Source organism: Tiliqua scincoides, chromosome 7 (genome assembly GCF_035046505.1).
Source record: "Tiliqua scincoides isolate rTilSci1 chromosome 7, rTilSci1.hap2, whole genome shotgun sequence".
Taxonomy (NCBI): Eukaryota; Metazoa; Chordata; class Lepidosauria; order Squamata; family Scincidae; genus Tiliqua; species Tiliqua scincoides.
In genome coordinates this window covers 37,250,392-37,269,070 of record NC_089827.1, presented here as the reverse complement: position 1 = coordinate 37,269,070, position 18,679 = coordinate 37,250,392, and the positions used below count along the sequence as shown (strand labels likewise).

General features: G+C 43.7%; 1 protein-coding gene across 1 annotated transcript in view; it reads left to right on the top strand.

Annotated features, from left to right (window-relative positions):
* The window catches only part of PDE3A (phosphodiesterase 3A), a 302,218-nt gene that overhangs the window by 183,588 nt on the left and 99,951 nt on the right, over positions 1–18,679 (top strand). The window contains exon 2 of the mRNA XM_066634605.1: positions 15,821–15,871. Coding sequence (XP_066490702.1) covers positions 15,821–15,871 — 51 coding nt within the window. The remainder of the gene's footprint in view (positions 1–15,820; positions 15,872–18,679) is intronic.

Below are 18,679 nucleotides of genomic sequence, written 5' to 3'. Positions count from 1 at the left end.
GAAATAGTTCCTTTCTGATTCTACCAAATTCTTTTCAACTTGAAAACATCAGTTGAGGTTCCAACAGGTGCTTAGTTTTGAGATGTTCGCTCAGCTTCAAATTGTCATTGCTCATTACCTAATTGCAAATCATGCACTGGAGTCTTTCAGTTCCATCTTGTTCTGTCACACAGATGACACTAAACCCAATGCACCTATTCAGCATTCCATTTTTTTTGACAGATGACATTTGGCAACAAATATGTGAAAAAAATAATGTAAAATCAAAACACAAAAAGGAAATTTAAATTTCAAAAGACAAATATTTTATGAAGTAACCGTATCTGAGAACTATTATTTCAAAATAGACACTCGTTTCCAACAAAAAGAAGGTGTGTGTAAAGGAGGAAGCAGTCTAATTCCAACCATGCCAACATATAAACTGGCAATACTGGGAAGTGGAGACACATCTGTGTTGAGTGCTGTGATTGGTTAGCAGCCTTGCCCACTCAATCCATATTTATAATGGTGATAGTTAATAATCTAATATTTTTAAATTGTTCAGAGATCAGGGGAGCCTCATAACCCCCATCATTTGGTTCCTATACCCCTGAGGGGTATGGATACCCCCAGTTAAGAATCCCTGTTATATAGGATCTAGGTGATTATTCATGCCCAGGGTTCTCACTGTGGAAAACAGTCCTCCATAAAAAGATGGGAAAAGGTTAAGCTTACTAGGAAGGCTTTGTTTTACGGTTTTGAAACCTTTAGCAATGATTGTTTGAGCTTCCCTAATGCCGAAGAGCAATGGGGCATGGGAAAGGAACTGCTGGGAGACCGCTTGGAGTGAGGAAATGGTTAAGGGCATGAGCATACAAAGCTGCCTTATTGAGTCAGAGCAATGGTCCATCTAGCCTAGTCAGTTGCAACTGGCAGCAACCATCCAGAGTTTCCCATGAGTTCCCCTCCCCCATTCTCTTCCCAAATATTCTTTAATTGACAATGGCAGGGATTGAACCTGGTACCTTCTGCATGCAAAATGTTTCATTTATTCATATTTAATTTATTCTCTGCTCTTAAATTAAAAATGCCAAAGTGACCTTTAGTGTGTGGTTAAAAATATATATATATATTTGTGTACTTCTCATAATAAACAGGTAGAAATGTACATTAACAAAATAAGAATGGATGGCAACAGGGCAATATCTCCCCCCCCCTCCCGGAAGTAGCTTTTCAAGAACACCATAGTCCAGCCATTTTCAACCACTGTGCTATGGCACACTGGTGTGCCGTAGGTGGTCTGCAGGTGTGCCGCAGGAGTTTGGGAGAGGATCATTAATTAGTAGGGCCATTGGGGAATGCGAGCCCACCATCAACAGCATGGTGTGCCTTGTCAATTGTCAAAAAATGGATGGTGTGCCTTGACAATTTTAGTACCTTGTCAGTGTGCCATGAGACAAAAAAAAGGTTGAAAATCACTGCCATGGATACTCGCCTGTAAGGTAATCTCACCGATAAGGCGAGGGCGGAATTTCAGCCAAAAATCATGGAATTTTCCATGATCCTCAGATAAGTTGGGGGTAAAACTTGAGGAATGGTGCTTTTTAGGAGGAGCTGCAGCTTGCCTTGGAGCCTGATGGGGGAAAAGAATCCAAGCCATTGTTTTTGAAAATGTTAACTGTGCCATTAACCTCCTTAAAGCAACAGAACTGAACACTGTATTGAATTGCTAAAAACAAAAACAAATTCAGGTTTGAAACAGCAGAAAAGCATTTGCCATTTAAAAACCATCCAAACCAATTGCAGCACCAATATAAAGCAACATAAACAGCTTACCTCAACACAACACCCTGCTTCCATTGCGGCCAGACAATTCTTTATGCTGGTCACTGTTGTTTTAAGAGACACCCCTGGGTTTGGAGTTAAGGAGCATGTAGAGAAGACTCTACAACAAACTCTGACAAATGTAAACGTAGCTGAGTGTTTGAAAGTTGTCTGCAGTCATGCCAAATGTTCCCCAGACACTTCACAGACCCTCTGCAGCCACTATCAAAGCTCCTCCCAGCTACACTGATGCCCGAATAGCCCTGACCATGAGTGACCCGCAGATAAGACGAGGAGATTTATTGGTAGATTTGATTGATTGGTATTGCTTGATTTATTGGTAGAAATTTCTCACCTTATAGGTGAGTATCTATGCAGCCATTTTCAAACAGTGTGCCATGGCACATTGGTGTGCCGTGAGTGGTTCATAGGTGTGTGACAGGAATTTGGAAGAAGATCATTTATTAGTAGAGTCAATGAGAGATGTTATCCCCCCACTGGCAGCATGGTGTGTCTTGTCAATTGTCCAAAACCTGATGGTGTGCCTTGACAATTTCAGTGCCTTATCAGTGTGGTGTGAGATGAAAAAGGTTGAAAATTTGGTGATCTATGGCAGGGCTTTTCAACCTGGGGTGTCGCAGCGCCCCAGTCAGTGAGCCCTGGCCACTTTCCCCTTAAGGGGCAGGGCAGGGGTGAGGCAGCGACGCAATCCCCAGGATCACGTCGGGGGGGGGGGCTGCAGAGACTGGGATGCACTCACCAGTTCCTGCAGCAGCCTGTCAGGGGTGTGGGGAGCCCTGCGCGAGTGTCTGCAGGCCTCACCGCAGCTTAAAAAGTGAAAGTGCAGTGATCACGCTCCACTTCCAGTTTTGCAGAAGTGGAGCACTATTGCTCCATTTTCACTTTTTAAGCTGCGGGGAGCCCTGCAGAAGGTCGCTTAGGGCTCCTCGCACCCCCGGGAGGCTGCTGCAGGGACTGGTGACTGCATCCCTGTCCCTGCAGCTCCCTCAGCAACGTAATCCTGGGGATCTTGTTGCTTCCCCTCCCCACCCCTGCAAGAACTTACTGTGGTTCAAACTCTACCTGAGAGTTTGAAAACCGCTGATCTATGGTATATGGAGGACATTGAGGTAATATTGCAAGCATCTGCATGTAACTTCTAGCTTGGCTCTGAACTGCTCAGACCCAAAGAGAGGCACAGCAGATGGGGCAGCCTAGGGAAGAAGGGGTAGAAAGCACAAGAGGTGAACTTGAGAAGCTAGCCAGTTACATGAAGCAGCGAGCCATGGAACAAAGAAGCTTGGCAGTGGACCACAGGGATGAGGGTGAAGGGGGTGGCTAGATGAAAAGTTTTAAGAGGGAAAGGGTAAATGGGAGAAAGTGGGCAGAGGTGAAACATGCACAAAACCAGAAGCCACAAAGGTGAGAAATTGCTTTTCATTTTTTGTTCATTTCATAAGCCTTCTGATATTTGGCTCCAGGTCTCTAGTTAGTTTTTTTAATTAGACCTACAGCCACCTTTGCTTGTTTACTTTGTCTTAATGCTAGGAATGGAATAGGGAGGGGGTTGATGTGTTGTTCCTCTCAATTCAGATTGCATACTTAGGCCCCTGACACTTGCCTGTTGCCTGACACTTGCCACAATCTAGCAACTGTGCAATCCAGCTGGGTGGCCATCCGCGTGGCAGTAACGTATATTTGGAAGGAAGAGTGTGTGGTTGTGAATGAGGATCCGTTTTGTCTCTTTGGACACCTCGCTGGCAGTTCTTTCCAAACCCAGCCTTTTTGCTTTTGGCAGTTTGTTGATCTGTTGGATGACTGGAAAGGACACTGTAGAAGTTGGCAGGCCTGGCGTGTGACCTTTTATTTTGACACGATTGTCCACACTTTAAATCAGATAGCAGTACCTAGAAATGGTTCTCTGTTCTGTTTTGCTGGAACACTCAGCCGATTTAAAAGGTCAGCACAGAGAAAAGAGGAACAATGTGTTTGAGAGGGCCACCAAAGGTGAAACAGTGAGACAGTCGTAAGAGCACTCCAAAGATGAGTGCTCTGGATATGTTGGGAGAAAGCTGTGGCTATACCTGACTCCAGATGTGTGGGATGGTTTCTATTTTCCAATCAAGCTTCATTGAGGCCAGCGCTACAGCAGGAAGAAGATACAGATCTGTTGACAGAGCAAAAGCAAAAGGCTAAGTTCCTAGTATTTATACCTTGGCTGGAGTATCAAGAGCTTCATACTACAAGGTTCAATGTTGGTCAATTCCATGCCTCAAGAAGACTTAGAAGTTCCAGCACTCACATTCTGTAATAGATAAATGTCACCTACAGTGGAATGGCAGATGTATGAAATTCACACCCAAGAAGAAACAAGCATGGCTATTGTCAAAAACAAATATGGATTAAATGACTTTTTTCTTGTAGTGGTTAGAAGGAATTAGGTGCAACAAGCAAGAAGTGTCCTTCTCAGTTCCATCCATTTCATCCCTATTAGTCCCAAATTTGAACTGTGTGGAGTCTATACAAAATGGAGGATTGAAATTGGCCCAAACTGTCCAACCTCTTGGCTTTCTTGGTATTCATGCATTGGACAACACTAGAGGTGTTCTTAAATGTGTTGATTTTTTTTGCAGATTTTTTCCCCAAGGAGGAAAAGTCCAGAAAGCGGTGTTCTGTGTTTTTATCCTTAAGGCACATTTTAGAAATTATAAATTATAATTACTTTAAAAATGCACTAGGTAGATGATAGAGGTGATACAGTGTCAGCAGATGCATCCACAGTCATTACCCACAGTCATTACCCATTACCACCACCCCCCGTCCAGCCCATTATTTATTTTTTATTCTTTTGCAGATTTCCCAGTTTATATTTTTCAGATTTTTTAAAGACAAAAATGAGAAGTGCAGAAAGCAGTGTTACGTGCTTTTATTTCATTATTATTGAAAAAAATCACACCTATAGACATCACATTGGAACAGAGGCCTACACTCGTAGAGATTCATACTCTGTTCATGCACCTACATATGTGCCAGGGTCTTACTTCTGAACTTCAGATGAATATGTGTCGGTTAGGGGCTGAATCTGCTGTTATAATTCCTCCCAAACCCCCCCCCCCCAAGTGTGTGTTTTGAATGCCTGAAAAGATCCCAAGGTTCAGTGCAGTTAAGGCTGCCTCTGAATAGGACTTTTGTTTAGCTCATGACAGTAGACTGAGCTGGGAAATTGAATTTGCTGCTGAAGAAGGTGAATGAGAGATGTGAATCAAGGGGCTGTTTTCATTAGTTCTATTTCAGAGGATTCAGTTTTGTTCTGGACAATGGTACATGCGTCCAGTTTTGTTTGCTCCCCCCCCTATTGGACAAATTCAGAGTGCTAATTAATTTGGCTGTTTAATTGAGATTGAGTGTCATAAAGTGAAGCATAAATTTTCCCCCTATGAATGAGGCAATATTGCTGTTTGATCTTGACGTGAATGGACCAAAAATAGAATGTACTTAGCAGGAAACACCCCAAGGGTATGTTTAAACTGAGTGTACTGTGAGATTTGACCTTGAGGGTTTAGAACAAGCTAGTGAGCTGTTGTTCAGTGCTAAGCATTGCAGAAGCTCTGATCTTTCATTCAGACTGGGAAATATACATCAAGAATGACAACGCCTGAAGATCCTGGAGAACTACTTTGTGCAGAGACCTTTCTGTTCTTTCTCCATGAATGTTGCCATGATTTTCAATTCATAACTTCAAGACTGAGGGTGAGCAGCAAATTTTGCTGATGAGTCAAGCTATCATAATGGAAAAAGTTTTTCCTACGTATTTCACTTTATATTTATGTATTCTGGACACTATTATCCAGCCTTTTGGCCTCCAAACAGGCACCCAAGATGCTCAATTAAAGTTTACAAATACAATGAAAAAATCATAGCCTTCCTTCTCGCAAGATAGTGGTGTTTGTATGTGAAGCGTAGGAATACAATCCAGGATTTCAAGAGGTGGCAGCAGGTGGAGATGGTAATGGTAGCTTCTTTTCTTCGCCTCTTCCTCCTCACACCGATCAGAATTAAGCTCTAGATATTGACATGATCACAGTAAGGATGTTGGGCTGTATGGACCCTATCCTCAGACTCAATGCCACCGGCACTCCTAGCTATTTGACTTCCTGCGGAAGCTACAGTCTATTGACAGTCTCCCTGGAGATTGTACACCAGTAGCCACACAAAGATTGGCAACAAGCTATCAGAAAGGTTGCTGCTGAAGATGTCACAGCCCAGCTGTGTTGCCAAGCTTTGATGCTTGGTTCCCATCTACTGTTATTTCGGATTTGGTGGCAATTTGTATCTTCAGGTCAATGACACAGACATGGGGACGTGCATGATCCACACAGTATGTGAACATCTTCATGCTGGTTTTAGAACAACATTTTCTCAATTCCTTTCCTGAAAAACGTCTCCTCTGCTTGAGAGACGCTGACGACATCTTATTCATTCAGGGGATTCAGGGGCTGGCGACCCTTGAGAAACTCGGCCATGTCTTCAGTAGCATTCACCCCACCATCAGCCTCAGGTCTGGTACACTTTCTGGATACTACAGTGCAACTACATGTTGGACATACAGACACCACCTTATGGTCAGTGAAATTTGTTGACCTCTACACACATCTGTATACTTCCAGCCAGGCTACAAGGCTTACCAGGATGACCCAATCCTTGGCAGCTCTACTCAGAAGTAGTCTCACTGCAACTGGTCATTCAATGGGATTTGCCCCTCCCCACCAGCCATGCAATGGAAAGCATGATCACTGTGAACTGCCTCCTCCCCTTCCATGCTTTCTCCCCTTCCTGGTCTTCTGTAGCCAGTCATAAGGCAAGAACCCCCTTGGCTCCTCTTTCTGCTATACCTCAGCCAAAGAAAATACCAAACCTCCCATTCTGTCTCCAATGCTCATTTGTTCGTTCCTTCCTATCAGAGACAAGCAAAAACCCACTCCTGTGCCCCCTCCATCTGCAAAAAGAAACATTAACCTTTCCTGCCTCCTGGCTGGAACCTCCTGGTCTGAATAATGGCCCCACAAGGTTTTCCAAGCCACAAAAACAGTAAGCAAGCACACCCAGACAGACTTGAGTCTGCGTGCATGGGGACAAGTGCCGTCAGGGGCTCTGACTCGAGTGTTTTTTTGAGTCTTCAACGCATGTGACTCACAAGACCCTGAGTCAGTGAAAAACGTGCATTTTCATGACTCGAGTCTGCGTCAGGTTCCCAACCCTGCTTCAAGCTTCCACCCAGAACATACCATGTGATCTACCATGTACAGTCCAAACTTATGGTGCAGAACACCCATAGCCTTTTGGTCCCACCTTCCACAGCTTTTTTTTCTGTTTCTCTGTCCCCAAGTGGGTATATACGAGTATGATCTGCCTAGTGAGGATTTCCTACATTTGATGAAGTGGACCCTGGTCTATGACAGCTTTAGCTGAAAGCAGTTGGTTGAGTCTTTGAGGTGCCATAAAACTTTTTTGTTGTGTTTGCTGCAATACAGAAACACGTCCGCTGTTCTGGAAGTGAGTCTCTTGACTCATGTCGCATGCTGTCACCACTTTGAGTCACTCCATGTGACAGCTGTCTCCATATGAGCCATCTGGACCTCTCTGTTTGGATTTTTGGTTAGTGCTTCAGACCAACATGGCCTAGGTCAAAATGTGTTTCCCTCCCCCTCCGTACTGCGGCTGTGCTGTAAACATCATTTGAAAAAAATGTGGATTTGCTCTGCTTGGTGGCTTTAGATAGCTCTGAAAAATGAGAAAATGTCAACATTCCTGGCACTGATTTCCATAAAAAGAATTTTTTAAAGTGCTGTTCACATGGACTGGCTTCTCAAGATGAGACTTTCGTCTGTCATATTTTTTGTTTTTCAAGCTATATTGAGCTGTGTGACAGATTTTAAGAGTTATGTGCTTGGATCTGTTTTGTGACAAAGACGCTATCACAGTATTCAGGTCTTGATTCCTTGACAGTGGGCACATAAATGAGCTTTTTAGGCTGAAATCCTATACATATTTTTTTCTGGGAGTAAGCCTGGAACTTGTGTTGCACTGTTAGTCTTTGTAAGAAGCTATTCCACCTCTGAGTTTAAAGGGTTTGCTTGGTATGAGTTTTTGTTGGCAAGATCAATTTGATGCAAGATGCAATTATTGAAATGCTAGTTTCCACTGTGTTGGTTGTACAATTGTCACAAGAACCACTAGATAGTATCCCTCATCGGTTCTGAATGCTTTCCCATTTAGTAGCCTTCATGAATACAGATGATGCGGAGAGGAAGCATCTCAGTTGACTGTTCTTAAGTAAGAACATTTAAGAAAACACTTAGTAATGCCTTTGTGTAACAAAAATACTTTGTATTTGGAAATGTCCTTTTAGCCTCTGATTTTTTTTCCTTTGATAGGAAGAAGCAATGTGCTTTTCCCCTAAAGTTAATTCATAATAAGTTCTCATCTTTACAGTATGTAGTGGCTTGAACCTCAGGGTGTGCTCAGGTGCAGTCCAGACTGCTTAATCCATTTTTGCCTGGCCCATAGGTGTACACTTTTGGCCCGTGTTGCATGTATGCAACATTGGGCAGAAATGGCTTAAACTCATTTAATCCCACCTAACTTGATCTGCATTTAGCCTCCATGCACACAGAGCAATGCCATATGCAAGGTCCATTTCTGGTATGACCTGGGGGAAATTCCTAATCAACCCCAAATACCAGAGATCAGTCAGACTTTGAGTATAAGCAAGATTTTTTGTGAGTTCTCCATAATAAAACTCACCCTCTACTAAATGAAGCTTCCAGTTTACTGCTAGCAAAAGGCCCTATATTCTGATCTGCAGGCAAATGCATGTCCTTGCATATAACTCAGTGGTAGCTGCTGAGAATTGAACTTACTCTTCCCTTTATAGCCTTGCCCTACCACAATTTTTGATCACAGTAGATCAGTGTTTCTCAACCAGTGGTACATGCACCACGAGTGGCCCTTGAGGTGGTGTCTGGTGGTACATGCAAGACCCTTGGACACCTGCCACCCAGCAGTGAGACCAGGAACGCGACACAGCAAACAGTGGTAGGAGGCGTGGCTTGGTTGGCTGAGCATGCTTTGCAGCACTCAAAAAAGCCCTCCTGTCCACCATGAGCTTCTTACTGGTGTTTGTTGCATCGCATCTGGCCTTCCAACCCAGAAGTAACTGGCAATGATGTCCCTGCCAGTTATTTCTGGAGGTATTTCAAATAGGTGGACCATGTGAAGTGGCACAGCAGAAAACAAATGTTGAGAAACACTGCTGTAGATGGTAACCCCAGGGGTTAGCTTTTTAAAAATTATCAGGGCTGCTACCATTTATGATCTCAAGACTGACCATCCTATATCATTATCTGTTCCTCCCCTCTTCCAAAATATTTCAGGCAAACCTGCCAGATAGCTTGAGCTTTCTTAATTAGCCCCTGAAAGTAGTATCAGCATGAAATGTCATTTCCAAGGCCACTTCAACCACTACGCATTTGGTTGTCAACTGCTGGATTTGGGATCCTTGCAAGAAAACCTAAGGTGGGTCTTGCCTGCTTGTTTTTGTCTCATTTAGCAACACGTTCTGGGATAGAAAAAGACAAAGATGAAGATTTCTGCAGTCCTCAGGGGGCCCCCATATCCACAGAGACACTACCAGCCCCTTAGAGGACTTCTCTGCTCAAATGAATAGGCACTAAACTGACTTTTTTCTGATCATCCAGACTATATACATAGCTTAGCGTTGGGGATTTTTTGCAAGTAATAGGCTGAGCAATCAGAGTGGCAGATCTCCTTTGACTGCTCTCTTCCTCCAAATGTTTCTTGGTGTCTCTCACCCCCGCGCACAGATTCCTCCTGAAGTCAAACACAGTTTACATCTTGGAAATAGGATAAAAAGGTCATGTGCTGCCATGAGAAAAGTCCTAAAATATGTAGTCTTTTTTTTTTCCTTCTTCCCTGATGTCTTTACTTCCAGCACCAAATATGATCTCATCCCTTGACTTTCTTTGGAACTGAGATCACAGTTAGAAGCTTGAGACAATTTCTTCACCATGAAGCATACAAATGCCTGTGTTTCTTGTTTACGCTGTTTCTCATGAACTGCTGTACCCAACCAGAGTGTCTTTTCTTGTGTGTTTACTCTGTTCCTCATATTCAACTATGACACAGGAATATTATTTGATTGTCGCTATTTCTGCTGCTTTATGCAGTGTTTTCAACATATATCTGAATAATAATAATAATAATAATAATAATAATAATAACTTTATTTCTACCCCGCCTTTCTCCCCGAAGGGACTCAAGGCGGCTTACAACATATTAAAAACAATTTAAAAACAAATAAAAACATATTAATTTTTTTATTTGTTTTTAAATTGAATCATGTTTATTTGTACAGCATGACAACTTTGTGAGCTGGGGTTGGCCAAAAGAGAATGGATTGTCCAAGGCTACCCAATGAATCTATTTAATAATGATGAATTATTGCCCCCTCTTTGAGTCCCGTTCTTTGACTCTGAAGCTGACCCTCAGAACCCTTGGCAGGCTAAGAGGGCAATTTTGTTCTTCACATCCAGAGGTAGCAGGAGGCTCCCCAGATCCTGTGAAGTCAGATTCTAGAACTTGCTCCTTTAAATCTCCAGTATTCCTCCTCAGAGAGGGTGAAGTATGGGAAAGTGTAGTCTCATTGCCATGCTATTGCTGCAGCTATATTCTAACCTTGCTGCTCTGAGTTGCCTTATATCCAGTCTGACTCTAACCAGTATCCCAGCAAGTTGACCGTGATTCTGTGAATGAGCCAGGACTCTCCTGGCATATGTAACCATTAGCCCCTTGCAACCTCCCACCTAGAACGAGATTTACAGCAGCAGAGTTAAGTAGTGTAAGCACAGTATCTTCTTCAAATACATTTAAATTTTTGTGGCAAATGACAGCTGTGGGGCTGAATTCAGATTGACTCAGAAGTAAACTGAGCACTTTTTGAAGTTGGGGGAAGCAGCTCGACTTACTTCTGAGCTGATCTCATGCAATCCATGGTAATCTCACCCATCTCTGATACTGTCAAATTGATACATGGTGGGGATCCAAATCAACCTGTGTTGCTGTATCACTTGTAAGCAGGGTCTTTTAAACTCACCTTTGCAGCCGTCCACCTTGGGCTATTTTAGAAGCTTCTTATTTGGTCCCTCTTTTTATATGGATGATGTTGGGGTCCACATTTGTTTAAAAAAAATGCAATGCAGGTCCGAGGTAAGGGAACAGATGTTCCCTTACCTTGAGGAGGCCTCCATGACTGCGCTCCCCATCGCAGGAGACAGCACACGTCTCATTAGCATGGCTTCATCAGCACTGGGAAGTCAGATAGTACTGGGTCCTTACAAAATTGTGCACACTGCGGGAAACAAGATTCTGGACAAGATGGACCTCTGGCCTGATTTAACAGGGCTTTTCTTATGTTCTCAGTAGGGCATGGGGACTACAGTGTTGTGCCAAAGGCATCATGAAACAGAGTGGTTTTTATGAGGAATTTGAAGTAGGTGAGGCATCACCCAAGTGTTCTAGGGAGTAACTTCAGGCGTAAGAGGAGCAAAGGAGAAACAGTGGAGTGATTTGAGATCTCAGGAAACCACATAGCTGAGACTGGTGGAGCTGGAGTGAAAATGATGGCCAGGAGTGTAATGGTTAAATGAGCATGGAACAAAACAGTTTATTCCTTCAGTAGCGATAGAGTTCTAAAGCAGTCTGGAAATGTACACTGGTTTCTCTTGGTCTTTTGGAATTCTGCCCCCATGCCTTCGGGTTTACACCACAGTGTTAATCCAGTAGAGGGTGGTAATGAATGACATGTTTAGGGTGTGGCCAAAATACAATGTTTTGCAGTTTGCTTTGCTATAGGGAGGCAGCCACAAAAGCCAGTGACCTGCCAGATTGTTTCAGAAAGACACGCTTGTCAAAAAATTGAAATGGAAGACATCTGGGTGCTGTAGTTTGCCGCTAAGAGTTATTACAATGGTTTTGAACAGGGGAGCGGGTGCCAAGTTTGTTGCTGGCACCACCAGCAGCAGCACTATTGTTCTCAGTGGCTTTTAAGCCCTTTTTCTCGGTTGGGAAATGTGTTCCAAATTCAGGAAACACATTTAAAAATTATGATGTTGTGGGAGCAGAGGGATATGGATTCAGAAAGGATCTTGTTCTTTTGCACAAACAAAAAGCACAGTATGCTCTTCTTGTAATGTATTGGTGACAAACCAGTTGTGTCCAGTAAAAAAAAAAAAAATGTATGTGGGAACCAGCTCCTAGATTTTTGACCCATTGTGCACCAGCTCAATGCAGTTTCCATCAGTGTACGCTGTTCCCAAAGTGCCTTAATGTTCTTTGTGACAGCTCAAGTCCCAGATGGCTGGTGCGAAGGCCAGAGCTTTCCCACTGGCACTGGTGGTCGTCAGGAAGCAAATCTTTCACAGGGGCACAGGAAGGGCAGGGAGGGGGTGGGGCGATGGCAGAATGATGGCGGCAACAGGGCAGGGTGGATGGTTCAGGCCCAGAAGAAGGACAGGATCAGCAGTGCAGGCATGCACCTTATCCAAACCTCTTTTCCAGGTGTGATCTACCTGTATAGATCAATGTGGACTGGGAGCAGTAATATTGTTGGCATAGGTCCAAGTTGACCCATGGCAGCAGTGGGGAAAGTGGGGAAAGATGTTGTGATCTTTCCATCACCCTTTGGCAACTCCCCAAAAATCAGGTCACGACCCATCAGTGGGTTCTGTCTCGACTCACAGTTTGGGAACCATTGTTTTAAATGGTCACAGTCCTGTGACTTCATTACACGTGTTGTAAAAGAGTTCCAAAGTGTCCCGATTCCTTTTCAGTTCAGAGTCAGTCAACCCAACACTACCTAAATCCCCATGCAGCAATGCAGCAGTGCCAGCAGCAGTGGGGACTTAAAATGATGTTTTAATATATATTATGAATTTTAATATGAATTTTAATTAGTTAACTTTTATTTTGAGCCACTTCAGGTGGCTAGAAAAGTGGGAGAAAAATACTTCAGATGAATGAATGAACTAATTAATTAAAGTGAAAAAAATATGCTGCTGTTTTCTGCTAGGCCAGCGGTTTTCAAACTCTGTATTTATTTTATTATACTTAAGAAATTTATATCCCACCTTTCTAGCCAATGAAGGATACTAAAGGTGGCTAGGAGAGTTTGAACCACAGTAAGTTCTTGCAGGGTTGGGGGGGGGGAGGCAGCGACGTGATCCCAAGAATCGCGTCGCTAAGGAGACTGCAGGGACTGGGATGTACTCACCAGTCCCTGCAGCAGCCTGTCCGGCGTGCGGGGAGCCCTGCGCAACCTTCTGCAGCTTAAAAAGTGAAAGTGGAGTGATCGCTGTTCACTTCCACAAAACTGGAAGTGGAGTGCGATCGCTGAGCTTTCACTTTTTGAGACCTGGGGAGCCCTACAGAAGGTCGTGCAGGGTTTCCCGCACCCCTGACAGGCTGCTGCAGGGACTGGTGAGTACATCCCAGTCCCTGCAGCCCCCTTAGCGACGCGATCCTGGGGATCGCATTGCTGCCTCCCCCCTGCCCCCAACCCTTATAGAGAAAGTGCGGCGGCAGTTAAGAAGGCCAATTCTATGCTTGGGATCATTAGGATCATTAGGAAAGGTATTAGGTATTAGGTATTAGGAAAGGTATTGAGAACAAAACTAAGCTAATATTATAATGCCGTTGTACAAATCTATGGTAAGGCCACACCTGGAGTATTGTGTCCAGTTCTGGTCGCCGCATCTCAAAAAAGACATAGTGGAAATGGAAAAGGTGCAAAAGAGAGGGACTAAGATGATTACTGGGCTGGGGCACCTTCCTTACGAGGAAAGGCTATGGATTTGGGCCTCTTCAGCCTAGAAAAGAGACACCTGAGGGGGGACATGATTGAGACATACAAAATTATGCAGGGGATGGACAGAGTGGATAGGGAGATGCTCTTTACACTCTCACATAACACCAGAACCAGGGGGCATCCACTAAAATTGAGTGTTGGGAGAGTTAGAACAGACAAGAGAAAATATTTCTTGACTCAGCGTGTGGTTGGTCTGTGGAACTCCTTGCCACAGGATGTGGTGACGGCATCTGGCCTGGACGCCTTTAAAAAGGGATTGGGCAAGTTTCTGGAGGAAAAATCCATTATGGGGTACAAGCCATGATGTGTATGTGCAACCTCCTGATTTTAGAAATGGATTATGTCAGAAGGTCAGATGCAAGGGAGGGCACCAGGATGAGGTCTCTTGTTATCTGGTGTGCTCCCTGGGGCATTTGGTGGGCTGCTGTGAGATACAGGAAGCTGGACTAGATGGGCCTATGGCCTGATCCAGTGGGGCTGTTCTTAAAGTGGCCAGGGCTCTCTGGCTAGGGTGTTGCAATGCCCCAGTTTGCAAAGCCCTGTGCTAGGCCATTACCAAGACAGGTAAGGGGAGGGAGAATGGTAGGCAGGCTGATGGGCTAGGGTGGAAAGTTTGTCTTAGAGCGCATTGCAGAGATTGCACTGGACCGGCATAAGTGCACCGACCTGGGAGTGTTTTTAGGTGGTGCAGATCTGAGTAGCCCCATTGAGGCTGCTGTGGCATTACATGGAGTAAGGGGAATGCATTCCCCTTGCCCCGGGCTGAGCCGTGGGCAGCCCCAACCGCACTCCTGATATGGGACAGGCCAAGCTGGCCTCCCCGTTCCAGCACAGGTTAGGATTGGGCTGCCCGCCATCTTGGATTGACTCAGGAAGTTGTCTAAATTCATTCTGATTTCAGGGGGAAGGATAATTTCCAAGCAAATCTAGGATGAGCTGAGCAGCTCACCTGTCTCTAGTTCTTAGCCCTATCGAAGCTGCTCAGAACTTTCTAGAGAAAAAGCAGGACACTTTGGTGGAGGGGGAGATGCACCTGTGGGCTTCCCACAGGATACTGGTATAATTAAATGATGCAAATTGCCCTTTTCCTCTCTCTGAATATCCTGCGGTGAAAAGCAACCATTTGCTTGATTCAGGGTGGTCACCTTGGTTATAGGTAATTTTTGGAGGATAGATACATGAAGAAAAAATGTGATACGGCTGTTTTGGTGCTGTACTGCTCTCTATTACAAGCAATACTCACCTTATGTTTGTGTGAACGTTGACCACAAACTGCTTTGACTCTATGTCTGTATGTTTGCAATTTTTACTTACATGATGATACACAAAAAACAGTCCTTCTTGCATCTTCTATGAGGTTTAAGCTGACAGCGTTTAAAGTCTTTTGTTGATTTTATGCATTATGTTATGCATTAATGGAATGGCTTCATCTGGGACTCCTTTCTTGATTGCACCCTTTATATAGAACATCCGAAAAAAATGGTCTCTTTTCAGTCAGTGGTGTCTTCAGATTAAGAAGCAGGTCAAATTATAGTATCGTGACGTGCTCCCCGTAGAGCACCAGCATGATAAACTCTATCTCACAAATGGGAATTGTTCCAGTATTGTACAATCAAGTAATCCATTGCTTTGACATAAACTGCTGAAATGAGAGTTTGCAATGTGTGTTGAATCAAGCTCTTTAATCAATAGCCATCCATCTACCTCTTGTGGTCCATAAATCTGTGCTAAGTAGCCTGTAACTATATCAGCATTTGGTTTTCTGGAGAGTACAAAAAGACCATTGGGCAGGAGGGTTTTAATTGGAAAAATTATGTGTTTCATTTAAAAAATAAAATCATTTCACATATATGAACATAATTAGCAAAAAGTATGTTGGTGGGTTTACTGAGAAATAATTTCTAATCTGTTTTGTTGGGGGGGGGAAGTGTAAACTTTTTGAGGCAGGGTCTGTTGTAGCCCCAGTTGAAGAGGACTGTGTACATGTCTTGTTATAATAATAATAATAATAATAATAATAATAGATGATTGATGATTGATGATGATGATGACCATCTCTTATTTGTTTCTCTGTAGATCATGGGACATTCTGAATGGGATCACAAGCGAGGACCCAGAGGTTCTCAGGTCAGTGTTTTCAAGATGTTTCCTTTGTTGGTGTCCACTGATATTAGGGACTCTTGTATCTTCTGTGCACCTTGATACATAGTGTGTGTGTTTCCATGACCTCTGTGTCAGTCAGCAGAGGTCTGATTTTCAGCTTCCACCTGAAAATCTGTGTGTTTAATAGGCCCAAGAGATTTTTAATTCACACACTCTCTGCTTGGTTCAGATTCCAAATAAGTTTTAAAAACATTCTATGGTCATGACAACTGTAGGGCAGTCTGCAGTTGTTCATTTTGCAATGAGCTAGGGCAAAGGCCACAGTTATAGAAAGCCAAGGAGGATCCATGTTCTCTCCTGTGCTCCCCTGACCCCTGCAAGGCTAAAAGCTCTAGTTCATCTGCAGAGATGAACTGCAAGAAGTCCCTCTGTATGCAGGCTACCCTGATGGCAAGGACTATAGTGTTAGGAACCTGGTGTTATTGTCCCCAGTTTGTACCCCAAAGCATCTTGCAGGAACTAGGTTTGATGCTCTTGTGCAGCCAAAGCATGGGGTGAGTTGATCCAGTATTGGTTTTGTAACATGATGACTTGCACTAAATTGCCAGCCTGCAGAGAGTCCCAAACTGCCATTCCCCAGTGCTCTGGCATTTGCCAGTGAAAGTCATAGCTTCAGTGTCCTTTTCTTTAAATGTATCGTCATTAAGTCTTCAGGCAGTGTTTGTATATACTCTGCCAATGTTAGATCTAGAATAATTGGCTGTATCCTGTTTATATTTGTTATGTGTCTCTTGTTCGAACCAGTGTTAGGCTTACAATCAACCTTAAAGTTAAATCACAACACTCATGATTGCGAGTTTTTAATTAATCAATACTGAAGTGCAACTGAAGATCTTATACTTGCTTAAGGTAGTTGAAATATTTATGACATCTGGTACTGCCCTCCAGGATTGCTTTGGAACATTAGCATCTGTCCATGCAATGTGTATTTGGGTCTTGGTCAACTGCATTTTACAGTTTCCCAAATGCCTAAACTTGCAATTCTAAGCACAGTTCCTTGAAAGTCTCATTCACTTTCACTGTCCATAAGATTTGACTGTTCCTCCTATTACACGCACACACACTCCCTCCCTCCCTTTCTGATTACACTTGCTTCCATGTCCCCTTCTCTTGCATCCTCTCTGTCAAATTTCATATAGAAAACTCTTTTGGACGATTGTATGTCTTTTTTGTGTGTTGCTCTGTGAAGTGCCATGCACATTTATGTCTCTCTGTATAGTGTATTATACGTATATTAAAGGGTTGGCAATGAATGTTTTCCTCTTGAAGTGAAATGTGAAGCAAATTTCAGGGCTCATCTGAGAAAGTTCAAGAGAAGTCAAATGAGTTTCTGTATGATAAGTGACATTTCTCAGGGTGTGGGTGTATTCCGAGAGTTGTGATATGACCAACCTGTTCGGAGGAAGTGAATGCCTTCATCGTATTCATGTAATCACTGTGTGCATGGAGAACACTGAAAGCTTGCACTGGAGCTTAGAACTTTGGCTCAGACTAAAGGACGTCACAAGAAAATGTGCACACACTATATAGTTTCAAATTTATTATGCTATAAGTCACTCATATACTGCATATGGTGTACACAGAAGCAATTGCTTGACCCAGTTAGGGCACAATCCTAACCAACTTTCCAGCACTGGCATAGCTGTGCCAGTGGGGCAGGTGCTGCATCCTGAAGTTGGGGGACAGTCACGGAGGCTTCCTCAAGGTAAGGCAATGTTCATTCCCTTACCTCAGGGTTGCATTGCCCTTACCTTGGTGCTGGAAAGTTGGTTAGGATTGTGCCCTTAATTAATTAATTAGACCAAATACTTGAAATGTTCCCCATTGACATCTATACACTGCTGACATTGTTGTCTAAGGAATTTGCAGACGACCACCAGTGTGTGTGCTGGGATAATTCCATACATCTCTTCAGTTGCTTCCCCTAGATGTTCAAGTGAAGCAGCTTTTCTAAAAGAAGTATGTATGAATTAGAACTCATTGAAATTAGAACTATGTCAAAACACATAGACGAACAGGCCTTGCTGAGGGAGAGTCAGCATGGCTTCTGTAAGGGTAAGTCTTGCCTCACCAACCTTATAGAATTCTTTGAAAAGGTCAACAGGCATGTGGATGCGGGAGAACCCGTGGACATTATCTATCTGGACTTTCAGAAGGCGTTTGACACGGTCCCTCACCAAAGGCTACTGAAAAAACTCCACAGTCAGGGAATTAGAGGACAGGTCCTCTCGTGGATTGAGAACTGGTTGGAGGCCAGGAAGCAGAGAGTGGGTGTCAATGGGCAATTTTCACAATGGAGAGAGGTGAAAAGCGGTGTGCCCCAAGGATCTGTCCTGGGACCGGTGCTTTTCAACCTCTTCATAAATGACCTGGAGACAGGGTTGAGCAGTGAAGTGGCTAAGTTTGCAGACGACACCAAACTTTTCCGAGTGGTAAAGACCAGAAGTGATTGTGAGGAGCTCCAGAAGGATCTCTCCAGACTGGCAGAATGGGCAGCAAAATGGCAGATGCGCTTCAATGTCAGTAAGTGTAAAGTCATGCACATTGGGGCAAAAAATCAAAACTTTAGATATAGGCTGATGGGTTCTGAGCTGTCTGTGACAGATCAGGAGAGAGATCTTGGGGTGGTGGTGGACAGGTCGATGAAAGTGTCGACCCAATGTGCGGCGGCAGTGAAGAAGGCCAATTCTATGCTTGGGATCATTAGGAAGGGTATTGAGAACAAAACGGCTAGTATTATAATGCCGTTGTACAAATCGATGGTAAGGCCAC